This window comes from Zonotrichia albicollis, chromosome Z (genome assembly GCF_047830755.1).
Source record: "Zonotrichia albicollis isolate bZonAlb1 chromosome Z, bZonAlb1.hap1, whole genome shotgun sequence".
Lineage (NCBI taxonomy): Eukaryota > Metazoa > Chordata > Aves > Passeriformes > Passerellidae > Zonotrichia > Zonotrichia albicollis.
The window spans coordinates 76,027,450-76,048,263 of NC_133860.1; the positions used below are offsets into that span (position 1 = coordinate 76,027,450).

The 20,814-nt window shown below is 38.1% G+C and overlaps 1 protein-coding gene across 1 annotated transcript in view; it reads right to left on the reverse strand.

The window, feature by feature from the left end:
- COMMD10 (COMM domain containing 10) overlaps positions 1 to 19,672 on the reverse strand; it is a 106,041-nt gene extending 86,369 nt beyond the window's left edge. The window contains exons 1-4 of the mRNA XM_005488444.4: positions 19,514 to 19,672; positions 19,259 to 19,349; positions 16,364 to 16,474; positions 14,478 to 14,633 (exon numbers count right to left, since the gene is read on the reverse strand). Of these exons, the coding sequence (XP_005488501.1) occupies positions 14,478 to 14,633; positions 16,364 to 16,474; positions 19,259 to 19,349; positions 19,514 to 19,545 (390 nt within the window). The 5' untranslated portion in view covers positions 19,546 to 19,672. The remainder of the gene's footprint in view (positions 1 to 14,477; positions 14,634 to 16,363; positions 16,475 to 19,258; positions 19,350 to 19,513) is intronic.
- Between the last annotated feature and the right edge of the window lie 1,142 nt (positions 19,673 to 20,814).

The window sequence follows — 20,814 nt, forward strand, 5'->3', positions numbered from 1 at the left end:
AAATGTTTCAGACCTGTTTTATGAACTCTCTGGCAAATAAGGCAGGGCAATAAAGATAAGAGGAAGCTTTCAACAACCCCTGTAAATCCTCAGTTGTTCTGTCCATTTTGTTTCATTCAGGCTTGAAGAGATTACCACAGCAGCAGGGAGAACTTGATCACCTCTCCCTTCCAGCACTCACTCTGCACCGGCTGCAGAAGAGCTGTAATTGAACGTTGAACCAGCTCTGTACTCCCCCACCCCAGGGCTTCTCAGGGCAGATCCACACCAGAAAGCAGCTAGTTCCCCCATGATAAGAAGATCTGACCCTTCAACTGAAGATGAGCAGTACCTTTACAGGTACATAAACATCACCTGGTTTGTCCATGATGACCACAGTAATTTTCTTCCGGTGTAAAACACTGGATTTTCCAACTCAAGCCCTATCCAGCAGACATGCTAAATAGTAGAGCATAGCATTTTACACAGTAAGACAAGATCATCACCAATCTAACATAACTATGGCAAAACATTTGTGTGCAAGTCACTCTCTTGAAAAAGTCCAGTGCATTAAATGTCAAGGCAGCCTTTACAGCTGATATAAACCTCAAGCACCATCCAGTTAAATCAAGGTTCACACAGTCAAAATTAACACCAATAGAATCCACAATTTCTCTTACAACCCATTGTGTTTTGGCATACTTCATTGTCTCTTCCCAGTATATCTTCACCACAGTTCCTTACTTCCACTTTTTGCTGCCTATAAATATTATTACAAATTAAATTTAAACTGAGAAAAAATTCAAGAAGCCTGTTCAAATAGGACAAGTTTCTCTATTAGTTGTCAAAAATACTTCTCTCAACTACACAGATATATTTATTTTACACTCTTCAACGACAAATCAAATAAATGTTCTTTGGCAAGGAACTTCAGTCTAATCATCTCAACTATACAAGAACGAGGTTGTCAGACTCAAAATGAAGGACTACAACTTTGAGAAGGAAAGCAGAACAAATGTCAATAATGGGCATGTTGCAGGACTTCAACCTGAAAGAGCAAGAACAGAGCCCAAGTGAACAAGAAACTGACACTAAAAAATGGTTGGCAAGGGCCTAATTTGAAGGAACAAAATAAGGGGAAGTATTGTGAAACAGGGACAATGAAGTAGAACAAAATTTCAGAAAATATGTATTCACCTAAAATTTCTTACCTAATACCTCCAACTTCAGCCAAACTTCTGGAGCAGGGTCCAGTATTTTTGAAGGACAACAGAAAAAAGGGCCTTAAATACTCAGTCAGTACCAGAGGAGGAAAAGAGGATATTTTTCCATTGGTCTTGGCTGATAAACTGAGATCACACCTCCTGTCTGTCTCCACGCTCATAAAGATTGGAAGTTTGCTTTAATTTTAAAGAAGAATACTTCAGTTTTCATGTAAATTACCTGTGGAAACCCAGGGCCCCAGGAATATTTCTCTGTCTGCTCTGCAGTGTCCTGACCCCCAGGAGAGCACTGACTTTGACCCTCATTTGTGGAAAATGTTTCCCAGACTTTAATATAGACTAGAATCCACAAAAGTGTGAAAAAGATATAGAGAGTGGTGTAGGTGTATCACTTGGTGAGAAATTTAGGTTTGGGGATTTTTTAGTTATGTTGTGGATGGAAGCAAGATGGAGGGCACAAGGTGCTGTCCAGGGTATCTTCTTCATGCTTCTTCCTTCTTCTTGGGTTTGGGTGGCTGGGCAGAAAAGTCTGCAGTGGGGGCTCTTTGAGATCAGTTATTGGGTTAAAAGGGAAAATAATCTAGGTGGGGGCTCTTTGAGATCAGTTATTGGTTTAAAAGGGAAAATAATCTAGGTGTCAATTCTTAATTGGATAGTTTAGTCTTAAAAGACCTTGTAACAAGAGACTGTTGGCCATTTTGTGTCTTCTAATGAAAAGCTGCCGAACTCATGGTTGTGAGACTGTTTTACTGATAAGAAATAATAAACACCTGAATCAGAACATGAACTAGTGTCTCAAGTCCCTTCAATCCAGACCCAGAGAAACAGGTAATTATCTGATTCTAGAAGGGCTGTAACACTTCATTACAGAAACTATAGAAAACCAGTATTTTATACAGCTCTCTGCCACTCAGATGTGGCAGCTTACTTCTCACCACACTGCCAGCAGGACGCCCTAATACCATGCAAATGCCTGTTTCTCATACATGATCTGGCACCTGTCTGTCCCTTAGAAAGCGCTTTAAGCACAGACTCATGGAAAGTAAGAGCAATGATGAGTTGCTCAACACAGCAATGAACCACACTAGAGAAATACTGCTTGGACACACAAAATCAACAGCACTCAGATTTTTATAACCACCAGGCATTTAGACAGTTATGAAACAGCCAATTACTTTACAGATCAAATTTAACCTGTTATGAAGATCTAACTTTTTTGCTCAAGTTCTTGCTCACTCTTTTCTTGGCAAGATTTGCTGCTTTCAGAACACCTAACTTTTACTAAATAGAATAAAAATGTTATATTCAGAAAACATGCTTGATTCAAAATATGTGGACAATTATTCAGTGCTACAGGTTAAATGTTACTTAAATGTTACAGATAACCTGGCTACAGGAAAATGGTATAAAGGTCCTGTCGTATCCAGTATTAGCCTTTCTGGCAAACAAATGATCAGGAGCATTTCTACCAGCAGAGCAATAAATGCTGATTAGCAGTTAGCAAAGACCAAGAAGAATGCTCAAAACCAGTGTTTCATATTAAAACCCAAAAAGGGAGAAAATCACAATTCCACGCTGTACTGCTTAACAAGCCTGGTGGGGAGAGAATGCAGAAGCAACTCTAAACTGGCAGCAAGTGTCCTGTGGTTTTATGCTTATGAAGGAAAAAAGGTTATGAAAGCTGCGGATGGGAAAGGAACATATACCATAGGCAAACTAACACATCCAATTTGTAGAAGTCTACTACTAGTACCACAACAAATGTTTTATAGCTTAAAGGTAATTGGTCAATAAAAGTGGTAACACTACCATACAATAGTAATCTTTGAAGACCAGCTGTATAATGCAGTTTTTCAACAGTATTATTTCAATTCAGTATCTCTTCCACAGTCAATGGGCTACAGTTTGTCCGCTTGAACTTTTTTAAAGCAAAAAACTGCCCAACAAGTGCCTTTTTAGGTAGCAAAAGATTTTCATTACCACAAAGTTGCTAAGGAATTGCTAAAGCCTTCTAACATGACTGAGGAGAATTTTAAAGCAAACTGAGCTTATAGCCCACAGTCAGAATCATAAGCCAGTAATATGAGCACAAATGAAAATAAATCCTACCATTCCTTCTGCAAATGCAAATCTTGGCAGAAAGCTAAGTGCTTCTAATCATAGAATGGTTTGTGTTGGAAGGAATCTTAAAAATCATCTAGTTCCAACTTCCCTCTCCTCCACACACATGGACACCTTCCACTAGACCAGTTATGCAGAGCCAAATCCAGCCTGGCCTCAAACACTTCCAGTGATGGGGCTTCCACAGCTCCTCTGGGCCACATGCTGCTGCATCTCACTACCCTCACAGTAAAGAATTTCTTCCTATCATCTAAAATAAACCTGCCCTTTTCCTCAGTTTTTAGCCACTTCCCTTCAATCTATCACTACATGTCTGTGTAAAAAGTTTTCTCCAGCTCTTCTGTATGCTCTCCTTGAGGGGTCATGCCCTCCTGGTAATAGTGGGGCTGAAAAACTTGATTAACATGAACACCCCTGTTCTTGGTTGCCAGCAGTTTTTTATGGCACAGAATGATTCTGTAGACTTGCAAAGTCAGGAAATAATATCCAGGTCTCCTGACTTTACATCCATACTCAAATACTGACTTCAGGGCAGTTTAAGTGCATCTATAGTTACTTCCATTCTCAGGCAGTCTGATTAATTTGAGGATGTGCCAAAGTAGTGAAATTGACTTCATTTTTTCTGAGATTTTTAAAAACTGCATAAAGGAAACAGAATGCCAATAACTTCTTACTGGCTCATTTTTTTTACAGGTACCACAGAAAAGAGTCTTCCATTAGGCTCAAGCCTAATGAACTACTGCAGACAAAGTAGGTCAGTTACAGCAATACAGAAATTAGTGTCATGCTCCACTGGTATATAGATTCACCCATTTATTTACAAATAATTTAATCCTTATTTTGAGAAACCATTTAGTTCAAAATGATTTGGTATTTGTAATAACTTCAGTGTTACTGAACATCAGATTAAGCTTTTCATAGCCAGAGAAAGAAATTGACACGCTTGAAGCTCTTTCTATTAAAAACACAGTAATAATGCACAAGTGCACAGCAGTATTTTTCAAAGTTACACTCTCCTCATCTATTTCTACTAAATGTGGTGTATCTTCAGTTTACACACAGCAGCTACTCTGGAGGTAAGTTCAGCTTCACCACATCAAGGCTCCCTACTTAACAGGCTACTTTAATTCATAGTTAAAAGTAAATATTGACATATTAAGATTGCAAAGTTTAAACGCCTACTATTTTATTGTTAAGAATAAGTAACTAACACTGTCAAAGACTGCATGAAAGCGAGATGAAAACCCAACCTTCAGCCTATTCTTGAGGAAGTAGAAGAAAAAAGGAACTATCCTTGAATAGCCCCAGTGTGAGCAAAAACTGTACCTTAAAAATGAAACCTGACAAACTGAAAAGGTGCACTACATAATTTAGCTGCTTGCAGTAATGGGGAAAATTAACAACTTAACGTCTTTGCCCAATATACCTTAGCAAGGGACTATAATGTCCCAAAAACAATTACAAAAGGAGAGAAATTACATCTCATTTTAACAAATGAAATCAGAATTTCATCATTTTATCTCAGATACCAACTCATTCACTTCAGTTATTTTTCCCCCTAACTTCAGGGGAACAGTCCAACTTGCAAAATGAAACATTTCCTGGAATAATTGAAAGAGGTGTTATGAAATTTAAGCCAACAATACCATTCTAATTGGAACTATTATGAACAGTGAAGAGACAATGGGATATGAAAGACTTCAGAAAAACTTTTTCTCCTATTATTATTGTAGTATGTATCACACTGACAACAAAACATTTTAAAATGTTTTCCACTCAACAAAATATTTTGAGGAAATAGATACTCCACAACGAAAGAAATTTTCTAATGCAGTTCTTTCACTTATATTTTTTTGGTTGTTCTAAGCAAATAACCTAGAAGAAAATGAGTATAAGCTATCCTTTCACTCAGTTTAATTCTTGAAAGAGTAACTGCCATGCTTAGCTCCTGCAACGAAGACAAAATATTCCTCAATTAATTGTAAAAAACTAAAATCAAAATACTCATGTTTAAAGTTTGAGGATCTCCTACCCTCATCTTTCAATAATCAACTGGACAAAATACACTAAGTAACAGTTAAATAAATGAATCATTTTCACTTAAAGAAAGTATTGCAACATGTATGTATCATTTTAATATATTAAGTACCAGTTTTGTAAGATGGGAGAGGACTAAATATGTATTATATATTTTAAAAAACCATTGGTGTACAATGCATTACTCTAACTTCATACCTGTGTAATCACACCAGCCTAAAACCAGAGGAAACCATTAATTCTTCTCTCTAAAATTTGCAGCTGGAGGTGCCAATTCCACTTTTCATCAGCAAACACAGCACTCCAGAATCAAAAATCAAAATAAGACATGAAAATTTTTGCCTGCTGTGGTGATAGAAATCATTTAGGAATGATTTAAGGGTGACAAAACATGCCTGATTATTCACTTCTTCAAAAATTCTCTCCATCTCAAGAAAAGAATATTACTGCAGAGGAGACAGCAGCAGGATGTAGCCAAAAGTGTACTCAATATAACAAATGAATATTAAAACACAAAAAAAGGGGCAAATTTTTAAGAGAAGGCAATGATTGACAGGCAAAATTTGCCAATCATCACAGGTAGGGTCTTCATCACAGAAATAATCTGTAATCAGGAAGGAAGTGTTTCCTTAAAGATAAGTCCCATATCAAACACATATTTTCTCCTGACGGGAAAATGGAGCATTGTGAGTGTGGGAAATGACTGCACAAACACGCTGATTTCTACTCTCCATTGTGCTACTGACATCAGTTGAACTCAGGAGGCATGAATATCACTGAAGACGTTCTGGATGCTGCACCTTCTTTTCAGCAGGTCTCTCTGTAACAATTGCTCCACAGGTGCAAGCCTACAGTGAAACAGCCGGATTTTCTATGGTTGCATGAAATTTCTGACTGAAGCCCATTACCACATTTTTAACAGCCACAGAAAAAGACTTCTATTTTTTAATAGAAAATAGAAAATAAAGTATACAGTAGTTAAAAAACTGACCCTCTACTGGACAAACATATTCAACTTCAATAAAATTCAGCATCCCCATTTCATAAATAGGTTACTGAGGCATTTTGTACTTTCAGTGATAAGTTTCAGAGATAAGTTTCTCTTTCATGAAAGGTTTAAAATTTGTAACATTCATATTTTACCTGTATATATGGATTACAAAATGAGCGACTAGCATCTTCAGCTGACAGTATTACACTTCAAAATAAACACAAGAGCAGTCCCCATAAAAATGGTATGTATCTGTCAACAAAACCATGGGTACAACTACTCAGCCACACAATAGATTCACTACAATAGGTTTAAGATTTTTATAAACTACAAGTCTCTATTTACAGTCAGTCACAACACATATGCACAGCCAGGTTAAGCAGAAGTGGCATAGTCAACTACAGTGACTCATACTACATTTTTAAGGCTGGACTTTGAAACTTTAATGATATTCTTGCAATCTTTCTCAGTCATGACGACAAAAGGAAGTAAGAATCACTGGATGGATCCTATCTACCTAGACACAATACCTGAATGCAGTGTTAAACCAGATTCTGCCCTAATCTTGTCAATATTGTGAGACCATCAGCAAAGTAGACAAAAATAAAAGTAGCTGTAGTATAAAGGCAAGGAAAGAGTTGGATTGGGCTAGGCCAACAGAGTGAATTCATAGAATCAAGTAAATATTGATCAAATGAAGCACAGTTCTCAGGGGGGAAGAAAAGTATCTTGGCTTCAAAGGAAGCACTGTTATGATCAAGAGACTGAAAACAATTTAGGTCAAAGACTCTGTCAAGTGATTAAACCAAGCAAGTGAGATAGAGGCACTGAATGTGAAGAATCTTCACTAAAGTGAATAAACACAGTTTGCCGTGCAACTCTTGAACCCCCAAAGAACATCAGTAACTTCAGAAGACAGAAAAAAAAATTAAAATGAAGAGCAGTAAGCTTTTTAGCTCTGTAAACTGTTAGTTTCAGCTTGTAATTAATGTTAGAAAAAGCAACAGGAGCAGAACAAAGAGCTAGTACCTCACCTCTCAGAGAAGATATTAAGAGCATATTAAAAATAGAAGAGACTAGGATTTAACTCTAAAAATTAAAAATGCACAAATTATGCACCTAAATCCATCTTATTAGCAAATATTTAAGTTTGGCTAGATTACTTATCCGAAACTAGCTGGAGATTTCTTTCTTCTGATTTTCCATTTTTGTCTTCAAGGATAAAATTTTTTTTTTCTTCAGCAAATATTACTTAACATGTATACCAAGAAAAGTGGTATTTTCAGACCTCCTTGTTCAATATTCAACTCAATCTCCCTCACCTCTTTAACCTAGGAAATCAGAAAAAAGACACATTCCAAAAAAGAACCAGTATGCTTCAAAAGGAAGGATACAAAAGAAATAATATGACATGACATTGGTAGAGTAAAACTAGTGCTAAGCTGCAACAACTTTTGAGTTTCCCCTAATTGAAGTTACTGCAAGTTTTCATCTTTCACTGATAAACAGCTAGCTTGAAACAGAAAGAGACTCTATGACAAACATTAGAATCTGCATTCCAATTTCAAAAAATGTAGCATTTAGTGCAAAAGGCAAACGTGCTGTTCTGCTCCGTCTATGGCAAATTTGTGGGCACAGCTGCAGTAAAAATGTACACCAGTCTATGACCATTTCTATCAAGTCATGGCTGACTGGTGTTTTTACCTAGCAGAAAATATAACAAGATCCAATGGAGGAAAGATTAAGTTGGATAGTTTTTAATTAGAGATAAGGAAAACATTTTTAGTAATCATTAAAAAACCCTCAGAAGCTACCTGTCATTTCAAGCCTTGAAAACACAACCAGACTCCTGTTCCAAAACCTCTTTTATATACTGATGAAAAATTATGGTTTGTATTGTACAGGAAGTTCCACAAGACAAGGACAACACTCATTTTATAACCTCTTAAAATGCTATTTTGCATGTAGGAACAGAACAAAACCTACAGATCTTCCTAAACATTCTCAAAACGTACATTCTTCCAACCTTCATAATTTACACTTTCTTGGCAGAAGAGGGCATGGATAGGAAGCAACTCATTAAAAAAACCATAAGAAGTAGTATCTAAAAACTGTAAACAATTAAAATTCCTACTAACAAAGCTGAGTGAGTGAAACACTAAGACTCACTTGTGCTGTAGCGGGTGATTAAAATAATCTCATTAAGTATAAAATTGTGGTTTTACTTTGTATTTCATCATTTGCAGTCTCTTTGTGAGTGCATTGGCATCACATAATGCAAGCTGATTCACTGTGACAACACCCGTAGCTACAACACTGTTTTTGTGACCTCAGCTTGTCACTGTAAGAACAATTAGTAAATCAGATACCACAAGAAACTGTAAAATTATTTCTTATCATTTGAGCTGTATTCCTCCTTATTTTGCATTCTTCTAGTACCAGAAAAAAAACTACATAATACATACAGAGCACACTAATTCTCTTCTTTTTTTTTTTTTTTTGGCATAACCACAGTATGCATGTGTTTCAGAGTATTTCTGTAGATGTGCCAGCATTTAGCAGAGGAAATTTAGCACATTAACATTACATATACACCCATTAGCAAGAAGGCCAGTTTCTGAGAAAATTACTTTCAGAGTTTTCCCCATATGGCTTCAAATAGGCACTCAAGAAACAGAACTGACAGCTCTGTCAAGAATTTTAGGTACATAATTTCACTAGTTGCATTCCCACGCATCATTATATTAAGCAATGCTGTCTGAAAGCTATAAAAAACTCCTCTTGCTTGGCAACACAGGACTTTTATCTTTTTCTTTATAGATACTTTAACGATACCCTGAATAGTTTTCCAAAACTAGAAAGCAATAAAGCACTCAGCTTGATCTGCCTTTAAAACAAAGATTTTCTCAGAATACCAAAACACATACAGAGAACAGAATATTAGGGGGAGGAGAAGTGGAGAAAAGCAACAAAACTGATGTAAAACTGCCATGAGAATTCATAGTGAACCATATCAAAAATCCAGCTCGTCTTTGCAGGAAGGAAAAATACATTTTCATCTGATCAGTGTGCCCTCATTTCTAAACTTGTACATTACCAAGAAAAGACTTATAAAGTGGATCAGTTTAATATCAAACTATTATTACCAGCCTATCATTTTAAAGGCCAGATTAAGAATGCGTTCAAAGAAAAACAATATACAAATACCATGATTTTAATAGACTAGGATTGTATTATCCTCAGCAGAAATCATCTAATAAAGGCACTGCCATATGAGTAAGGACCAAAGAACCAACTAATGCAACAGCAGATTATACATAATTAATAACTTAGTGCATCTGAAGACTGCCAATAATTCAGCAAAGAAAAATCAAAAGATGAAGTGAGAAGCAGTATTAAACAGTACAGCTTTATTTTAATTCCACAGTTTTTTTAATTCCTCAAGTCAATAACATCCCTATCAACTAAACAGTCTGCACACAAAATTTCAAAAACCTCTGCCCAAAAAGAATGTTTTTTTCTCAAACTATTAGAAATAGTGTTTAATATGCCCCAGAAAACTTCACCTAATGAGTATTCTAGGAAATACTTGTTCTGCTACTCTAATAAACACAATTTGACTTGCCATCCTAATGAAGGTATCTCTTGCTCAGAACAGACCTAGAACTCAGAATGCTACTTTTTAACTATTTGTAGTTTGCAGGCAAGAAAAGAATTTGATTTAAGAGAAATAGCACATCAATAAAGAAATAGCACATCAATAAAGAAAAATTATGAAATTATTTCGCATAATAACTAGTGGTTAGGCCATAATAACTGGCCTACTCTCAAAAATGTCAAATTTTTTGCTCTATTATGAAACAACAAACTTGGTCACTCAGTTACCCACTAGTTTTTGACCATAAGCTAATCAATCACACAGGTTCCAATGTTCTCTTAATATGTAAATCATATCCCTAATAAAAAAAAAAATTAAACTGTCTGCCATTTTTTATTGTTTTGAAACAGAAATGGATTACAGCCCAGTCCTTCTTGTGCACATACATACAGAAAATACTGTACTGTCAGCATTTCAATACTACTGAAACAGACAACCTCTAAGTACCATGTGTCAGGAAAGACTTAGAATTATTTTGCCATGCAGATTTTAGTAAAACACAATATAAAATTCCAAACAGATCTTAGTTATTTCATAAACTCTGTCTTGTGAATGTGTGCAGGGACACTGTTGGAATGGAACAGAGCTATTCAGACCTCAGTAATGTTAACCATGATCCTGATTTTGCATTTGAATCCACACAAGCAAACACTTTACACACCCACTAAAGCTTCCAACAAAGAAAATTCAGAGTTATGAATGTGGAGGAAGCAGATGGTAACCAAAAGTACAAAAGAATTACATGTGAACTAAATTCTGAATTCATATGTAGTGCTGCACATCACCTAAACAGGTCAGCAACAGTCCATACCAAATATGCAATGCTAACCAAAAAGGTGGTATGTAATTTTAAAAGAACATGAAAGAGAAAAGAAAAACTAACCAACAACTAGCATTCATAAACTCATAGAATGGTTTGGATTGGAACAGATCTCTGAAAATCAACTAGTCCAACTTCTCCACAATGGGCTGGGAACATGTTGATCACTAGATCATGTTGATCAATGCCCCATCCAATCTTCTGAACACTTGCAATGACAGGGGACCCACAATCTCTCTGGGCAACCTGCTCCAGTGTCTCATCACCCTCATCAAGAACTTCTCCCTTAAATCCACTCTAAATCCAAATCCTTCCATTTAAAACCATTGCCCCTTGTTCTGCCACTACATGCCCTGGTCAAATGTCTCTCTCCATCTTTCTTGTAAACCCCCTTTAAGTACTGAATAGCTACAACAATGTTTCTCTGGAGTCTTCTCTTCTGCAGGCGGGACAACTCCTACTGTCTCAGTCTGCCTTCACAGCAAAGGTCTTCCTGCCTTTGGAATCACTTCAATGGCCCTATGGACCCATTTCAACAGATCTGAGTCTGTCTCGTGCTGGGGGCCCCTTAGCCAGCCCTTCATGCAATATTCCAGGTGAGGTCTGAGAAGAGCTGAGAGGAGGGGTCGGTACACCAAAGTTGTGTTGCTATCCAGAGGAACTTGGGCAGGCTGGAGATACGGCCTGACAGGAACCTCATGAAGTTCAACAGAGGAAGTGAAATGTCCTGCACTGGAGGGGACAAGCACCAGTACAAGCTGGATGCTGTCCAGCCAGAAGAAAGCCTTGTGAAAAAGAACCTGAGCCTCCTGGTGGACACCAAGTCAATCGTGAGCCATCCTGGGCTGCTCCAGGAGAAGTACTGCCCACAGGCTGAGGAAAATGATCCTTCCCCTGTACTCAACAATGTGAGGCCTCACGTGGAGCAGCATAATCAGTGCTGGGCTCCACAGTATAAGAGTCTCATAGATACTGTAATGATACAGCAAAGGCCACCAAGATGATGAAAGGATAGGAAGGGCAGGGAAAGGATAGGGAAGGGCTCCTCACATATGAGAGCAAGCCACAAGAGAGCTTTTTAATTCCTTACGTGAAGAAAAGCTATGTAAATTGGGAATTCGTATATGGCCATGTATATAATTACCAATATAGAGGGCAAATATATAGGATCAATTATTTAATATGTTACACCTGTATTTACATGTTGAAGAGGATATTAATAATTGACTACACATCTCTTTCTACAAAGAATTTAACATAATCTCTAAATCAACATAAATACCTAAATTGTATATCATTGTAATCTAAAAGCATGAATTTTAGATTGTATATTATTGTAATCGAAAAAGCAATCACCCTTGTCTAAATACTTGTCAGGATCAGAACTTTCTTCTAACTTCAGTTAAAGAGATGATGATGAACATTACAGAAAATGTGCTAATACAGCAATGTACAAGTAGGAGAAAATTTTGCCCACTATTTTTCAAGGTACAGAAAGGTAATATAGAAAATACATGCAGATATGCAATTACACACAATATTGAAGGAAACAATGCAGTCACCTACTGCACTTGTAAGATATTACAAAGAGATTCAGAAGATTATAAGGACATGGCAAGTTTTTCTTCCATTACAATGCAATTTCAAAAGATATTTTACTTCTTGCTAGCAGAATTAATTCTTTATTCAGCAATTAGTTCTGTGAACCTAATCTTTAAGGAAAACTCTCATAAACTTCAAGTCTACAAGAGTAATACTTCAGAGACGTTCAAAACAAACTGAGAAAGCAAATTCAAGTTCCAACTCAAATTACACTTGAACTGAAACTCAACCTGTTATTTGAGCAAAAAGGTAGGAGAGAAAATGATGGTTTAAGCATATGTAGTGGCACACACCTCTATTTAAACCTGCTTTCACGCCAAAAACCAAGTAAATGTCACTACAATATTTTTGCAGTTGCTTACCTGCAAGTTCAATTAAAAAGACAGTTTAAAACTTCTTTATATGCGATGCAATATAGTAGGAAAACACCATTGCCCTAGCAGATGGTGTTGAAGTCAGAAAGAACCTCCAAAACTGCAACATACACCACAAACATCGCATGTTGCAGGGCTGACAAAACTTGAGACAAGTAACAGAGTAAGGTCATGCTCAAACCAGGTCAGGACAGAAGGACCTTGGGTATGAATGGTACAAGCTGGAAATGAAAGAGGATGAAAGGTGTTTCTATTAGTTTCTCTGGCCTAGGAGCCAGCAGTAAAACATGTATTAATGCATAGTCTGCCTGAAGAAAATTTTGAAATACGTCTGATTGGTAGGCTATATTCAGAATTGCCTTCCATCCTGCACATATACTCTGTATGTTGAAAAATTTACCTTATAACCTTTTATTTTTCACTTCAATTTCAAGGAGGTAAGTTTTCAAATTACTTACCTCCTTCAATGGGCAGTCATCCCTGCCTCTACACTTACCATCCCACTGACCATTTAAACTTTGGGACTTGTACACTTGGCATTGGTAAAATTATTTAAAAAAAAAAATAAACGTAAAATATCTTGCCGATTCCTTTTTTTTTTATTCTTTGTACAGTTATACTTTCAGTTGTTTACTCTGTTAGATTAATGAGTTATTATAATTTTGCATATCAGAATCCTATAAGTTTTGTGTCTTAAATTACCCAGTTTTACAAAGGATCAAGTTTAAGTACTTTGAAAAAAAATCAACTGCAATGCAATTCAGTATCTTCAGTCTGTTCCACAGATACACCTCATCTTTTCAAAATTCTCAAAATGTGAATTTTACACCTAAGTGAAATTCTAGATTTATTTAGGAGCAAGCAAGCTGGTAAAAATTACATAATTATAGTTCTCTGTTTCATATATACTTAATTTATACAATTTATTTTCTATGTTTATATTACTCACCAAATCATAATATATTTTTAGCATTGCTTTATATCCCAACATGATATAAAGCAAGGCTAAAAATAAAGTAAGAATAACTGAGATATGTTCCACAATTCTTTCTAAAAATTTGATCCTGGCTGACACTGGTGTCTTCTATATACAATTCCTTATGCATTTGAAGGGTTATTATGAATCAACAAAATGATGTTATTATACCTTGTCATAGATACAGATGTCTATGTCTAAAGATACAAAACTTGCTGCAAGCTTTGAAAGTCTCATTAAATGCAACAGGCACACAGGAAGCAAGATTATATGCCATCATAAAAAAACACTGCAAAATTATAATAAGTATCTTGCAAAATTCACTACGCAACCAGCTTACGAAATTAAAGATGGCAGGAGCTCAGATACAAGCACAGAGAATGACCAACCTGATGAGCTCAATCACCACAAATGCCCCTGAACACACTGTCCCCTGGGCATGTTGTAAAGTCTGCTCACAAACCCTATGCAGGTTGCTAATACTGCATATATAGCTGGGTTCCAGCAGTTACAGCAGCTCAGCTAACATGCAACATCTCTTTAAGACAACAGAATTCAACTGTCTCAGTTAAATTTATCTAGTACCTGTAAGTGACCTGGCTTGTCACTAACTTTGCACCTTAGTTTAAAACTCTTTGCTTTAAACTGAACTAATACAACTTCATTCTCTCTCAGAAGAAAAGCCACACACATTACCTTCTGAGGGGTCAAAACCCTCTGCCTGAACTTTTCAATCGTCTCTTGACCTGCAGCTGCCCATGCACTAGCAAATGCTTCGGCTTTGTCTTGATCCAGGTGAATGCTTTGCAGCTGCTGTTGCAGTGAAGCAGGCTTCAAATTGTGGTAGACTGCCTGTTAAAGGAAAAATAACTGCTGTTGCCAAGTGCTGTTCTACAGGTCATAGCAGATACGTCCTAGCACAAATGTCCACCATGTTCACACAAGATTTTTACTAGCAACTCTGCTAGGGGAACTATCTGCATACTTTTCATCTTAACCCACTTACTTGCTAGATGGAAAACTGTAACTATCTCAAAATGCAGTGTAACAAATTATTCTTCTCAAGATAGACACACTACAAAAAAAATGTAGACACAAGTCAGATCTGAGTATATGTACAGATTTCCACTGTACGTAATCACAAAGCAGCTATCCGTGAAAAACAGATGAGTTTTGAAGCCAATTGTGACCATCAAGAAAGGTGAACTTCTCCAAATTCACACTATTCAAGCAAAATTATACTACAAGGCAATATTCTGAAAAACCAAGAAGTTTGCCTAAACTGAATGGGTTAGATATTACTTCCCTATTAGGGTCAATTTTTTTGTGGAATGGTTCTTCACTTTCAAAACAGGATTGTGTCACCACCAGGTCAGGTTAAAAAAAGAAGCAACATACATGGGAAAAATTGTATGGTAGTCCTTTTATCTATAATACCTCCACAGACCAAAGTGCTGTTAAAACAGTTATTATCTGAGAAAACAAGCAGCCGCTCCAAGAAGCACAACTATCAGCAGGAAAACAAAGAATTCTCATCCAACATGTAGTCCATCTTGGATTCTTTTTTTGGGAAGATATTAATATTCTTCCCTCTTTTTTTTTTTTAAATGCATAAAAATCATGAAGAGAATTAACTGCTTTTTCTGCTCATCTTCAGTAATTATAATATAAATTAAGCAGTCTGAGAAATCAGGACAAGGTAATTCTGCTGTTTTGCTGAGATGAAAAGTTAAAAAAATTCCAGTCTGGAGGTGACCTCAGGTTTTATTTTGATTTTTGGTGGATGGGAGCCATGAGGAGGCTTATTTGTTTTATTTCTAATACAGTGGAATGTGTTAATTAAGCAAACTGATCATAAATTGACATGTGTAAGAAAGGACCATATTTAAATCCACCAAAAGACCATCATTATGCGTGCCCTCTGTACAAGACTCTACTTTCTATATTTACATTAAATGGGTAGATAACAACATAGGCTTAACAATTTTTAAAACAGTTACCATATTTACTGGGCAATACAACAGCTTCCCAGCTTTAGCAGAGGTAGACCACAGAATCAGAAAACCTTCTCTGTTTACAAGGTGACTGCACCATGCTACACCATGCAGTCGTCCACTCCTCCAAATTCTTGAGCTACATTAGTTGTGCCTGTCCACCTCAGTACAGACTGCTTCTGTGCATGAAAATTTTCCATAACTGACTCCTAATGTAAGTTAAGCTGTGCTCAGTAATGTTATGTAGGATTTTCCTCACAAGAACTTAAAAATGCATGGCTGGCTCGATGCGATGAATAAGAGAGAATACTATATCGCATAATTTTCAAGAGTTCCCTTGAACTGCAGACCTCACCTATATTATTTATCTTTATATTAGCTGAAAAATCACTGCACAAACGAACTTAGTCCCATCCAAATCAGAAAGGCCTGAAACAAAAAGCAGTTAAATCATAACCCCAAAACATACAAAATATACTACAGATATATTTTCACTAATTCCTTTTTAACTTCACTATCCTATCTTTGAAATCTATAGCTGGATTAAAAAAATACATTTATTAATGCCTAATAGTGAAAACAAAATACCTGCTCCAAAATGAATGATATAGTTTCAAGAACCAGATGAAGATCCTGTTTTTCCAATGAAAAAGCTATTTGAAGTTTTTCTTCCTCCTCTTCACTGAAGGTACTTTCAGCCTGAAGCACAAAAATGGTTAGTCCTGACATTTCATTTAAGGACCAATTTATCAAAGGACCAATTTATTTAAGGACCATATTTATCAAAATCAAAACTTTCTCCTCATCTTTATAAACACAGCGGCTATCCAGTTGTTTCTAAACAGAAATCACAAAGCAGTTTGAATTCCTCTCACTGAAAATAAAAACTAAAAGCCTACAGAGTACCACATGATTATCTGACATACATCAGAAGAAAAAGCTTTCTCTTTGTACCTCATAGACACTACAGAAATATTATTCTTTCAATTATCAGATCATCTCCAGCAAACGTTTATAAATAAAAATGAGGCAAATACAAACTGCATTAGTTAAATCAAACCCCAGAAAACAGAAGGCAAAACTACAGTTAAGTTAGTTATGTATGCATCTTCCATTCTGGATACCCTTCTAAAAATCACCCATGCTGTTGCAAAGGAAATAAAGGCCTAATGCATATTTATTTTGAAAGTCAAATTTGAATCTATAGCCTACTGAGTTACTGAAGACAATTGAGAATCTGCTGTACTTTTAAAGTACAGCAGTTGTATTTACTATACTACAGCAAATTAAATAGTAATTTAAAATCCAGATATTGCCTTCTGTTAAAACCCAATTACTAACAACGATATTTAGACCACTTAGCAATCCAAAATTGCAAAGCTAGACAAGCAAAACAATTTAGCTGTCCAAACAAAAAAATGATGCAATTACACAAAACTTTCAATGATCACAATGTTTATAACAAGAGTATCAAAATGGAAACATTATTTGAATCATTAGTTGTTAAAAGGAAACACAGAGTTCCCAGTGTCTGCTTTGCTAAGGCAATGAAGTTCATTTCAAGCTTCCAGCAATTTAACTAGTTACTTAGGCACTTTAGAAAGTAAAACTATTCATGAGATTGAGTGGGCTGAATTACAATAACCACTTCAGCTCATGTAAATGACAATTAAAACTGTGAAGAGCTACTAAAATGCTATGGAGTAGTGAAAAAGAACAAAACAAACAAACAAAAAGCTGGTGATGCATTCCTGTTACCTAGCAGTTAATATTAATGCAAAACAGAGAAAACTCTCTGCAAGAACAGCGGCATTCAAGCTAGTGATGTTAATAGAAAAAAAAAAAAAACAAACCAGCAGCTGAATGAAATTAGTCCTTACAGTCCCACACTTACAATCTTTAATATATTTGTATTTTTTTCCATGCTGCTCCTATAATATTTTACCATTCAGCTTATATGCATATGTGTATAGAAAACAAATTCTGTGTTTCTTTTTATACTTTTTCTAAACACAAAGCAATGGAATAAACAAAATCTGACACCGTAAGACAATGAAATTAACAAAATAACTTCTGGTGTAAGATTCATTTTTCAGTTTCCCCAGCAATATTTAGTACAAAGTTTAGAGTTAGCCTGCATTTGACATTTGACCACTGTGAAAAACTGACTTTCTTTCTCTGTTTTTATTTTATTTCTTTTGATTTCGCAATCAATAATCGTCTTATGCAAAGATGACAGAAATATTCACTAAAAGCTCTGGATTTAATTTTTATCCTCAATTCCAGAGGTATTTTTAGTTGCTGGACATCCACAAATGCACACCCATTTAGTGTTTCCTTTGTGTTGTAAAACACAGAACATGTAACATTTTCTTAAGAAAGGATGTTCTTTGGTGGTTGATCTTTGCATACTTTTAAGCCTAATCAAGAAGAAAGATGAATTAACCCCTGAAACACAGAGCAGCTAACAAGCTCTGAGTGATGTGCACGATTCAGAAAGACAAAATACTTGATGGAAGAGTTGCCTTGCTAAGGTTTAGGGCCTGACATGCATCGGTGACCTCAGACCAAGGGGAAGGGTAACAAAACCTGGGAAGAAGGATGTACCACCAACAGCGAGCACAAATAATGCAGAATTTATGGGCCTCAAGGACATTCGGCAGAACTCCCAAGATAAGGGAGAAACCGATAAAGCCAATTCAGCAACTGTGCTGAACTTAGCTCTGACTGGGTGAAAGGTAATTCCTGGGAGGAATCTGCAACCACTGGCTCACAGACCACAAACCCAAGAAGCTCACTGACTCAAGAGAAAAAAAAGAAAGAGTAGGCAGACTACTTCTTGGGAAGCGAGACAATCATTAACCAGTAGAAGACAGAATATTAACTAACAAGAATTATGTAACTTACTGCCAATGAAAACTAAAGCCTTTGTTTGCTAAGATGTATAAATGGTAAAAAGTTTGGATGCTTGGGGTGCTTGCCTTGGTGAATGCCACTGAAAATCGAGCCTGCACAGCTCTGAAATAAATAATCAATGTCTCGCTCGAGTGTGTAATCACTGGCTTTTTGCAAACCGGGTATCAAATCCGATTTTTGTAGACAACATTCATGAGGGCAGAGGAGGAGTTTCTGCAAAAGGCCAAGCAACTCGCGGCTCCTCAGACAGCACTCTCGGAGGCAGCAGCACCTGGGGAAGGCGGGCTACAACAAGCATCACTCGTTCGCATGCCATTCACCTCCTCAGGCCATTTGTAACCGGCTTTTACTTCATCCTCCCGATACAGCTCTGAAGAACTAGTGATGAATGAAATCAAGATCGAAAATCCTTAGGAAGGAGAGGAGCGGGGCGGCGGTTGCGTTCAGGCTCCGCGGGCGCGCTTCCCAACCTCCGGCCAGGCCCAGCTCCGCGTCCTCTCAGCACAGCCGAGCCCCCGCTCCCGCCCCGCCCAGCGCCGCACGACCCCCAGCCGGCTCCCCGCCAACCTTCAGGTGCAGCTTCTGGAGAAGGCGGGAGAGGAGCCGCGGAAACCGGCCCGGGTCCACGGCGTTGAGCAGCGACACGGCCCTGCGGATGCTGGGAGGAAGGAGGGAGGGGTGTCAGAAAAGCCCTCACCCCGCTGCGCCCCGGCACCTTGGCGGTGCCTGCTCTGCTCCGCTCCGCCCCGCACGCCCCGCCCCGCACGGCCCAGCTCGGCCTGGCCAGGCCCGGCGGGAGAGGCGCCGCCGGAGCGCCGGTACCTTTCGCTCTCCGGCACGACGGGCGCCGCCATGGTTGTGGCACAGGCCCGCCTCCTACGGCGGCCTGGCGGGGCCAAGCGCTGCCGCGCCGCTCTCAGCGAGGGCAGCGCGGACCCAGAGAATCACGGGATGAGCTTGGTGGAGAAAGACATCTGGGATCGTCCTGTTCCAGCCCATCATTGGGCACCACCATGTCAGCTAGACTACAGCGCTGGAGTGTCACGTACAGTTTTTCCTTAAACACCCCAGGGACGGTGACTCTACCACCTCCCCGGGTAATCCATTCTAATGTTTAATCACAATTTCTGTGAAGAAATTCCTCCTCAGGTCCAGCCTTAACCTCGCCGGGCTCAGCCTGAGGCTGTGTCCTCTCGCCTCGTCGCCGGTAGCCCGGGCGAAGGTGCCGAGCCTCGCCGGGCGAGGGCTGCGGCTGAACCCCGGCGGGGACGACTCCGAGCCGCCCTGGTGCCCCCAGCAGGCAGCGGGGACCAGTGCTCGTCCTTGAGGCTCATCCCTGAGCCCTCGCTGTTCAGCCCCTCAGGAACCACAGGGACATTTGTTCCCGTGTGGGAGTGCACCGTCAGCCCTAAAATACCTGTCATCACCATCCTGGTTTGTAGGCCTTGTTTGTAGCCTTGTCAAAGCAAGCTGCCGCCCTTGCAGCAACAGCGAGGTGTTCTGGAGGCCATGGAATCTACAGTTCCTGCCTTCCCCAAACAACCTGTGCCCAGGCAATGCTCCCAGAGTCCCATCCCGTCCCATGCCATTGAACTCCCCTGCATAAGACACAGAGCACACCATGCCTTGTTTCAGGCCAAGTACAAGGTTCTCAAGCTACATTAACAGAACCATTAACTTTCAAGCGTTGAATTGAGTGTTTCTACTTCACTTGAATGTGTAAAAAATGTGTATTTTATGATTGGCTTTTCGCAACTATTAAAATGAATTTTATAGGTGTTGTGTTAGAAAGTAATGCTTTATTAATTCTCTTAAGTACTGTAGTAACACTACTAGTAACTTTAGGTTATAACAAAATGTTAAAATAGAAACTATGTTATGTAGGATACTTTTTTCTCTAAAGAAAGGACTCGCAGTGAAATAGCAGTCACAGGACACCTAAATCTTTCAGAGAAAGGGAATTTATTGATCCATTATCAAGAGAAACAAACTTCTTCCCACCGAGCACAGGATGACACTGTTAGGCTTATGAGGAAGAAGTTGACAGAATCCTGTATTTGAATGGAATTTATGCATCATATATGAGGTGTATGAATATGCAACAGGCTATTGCTTTTAATGGT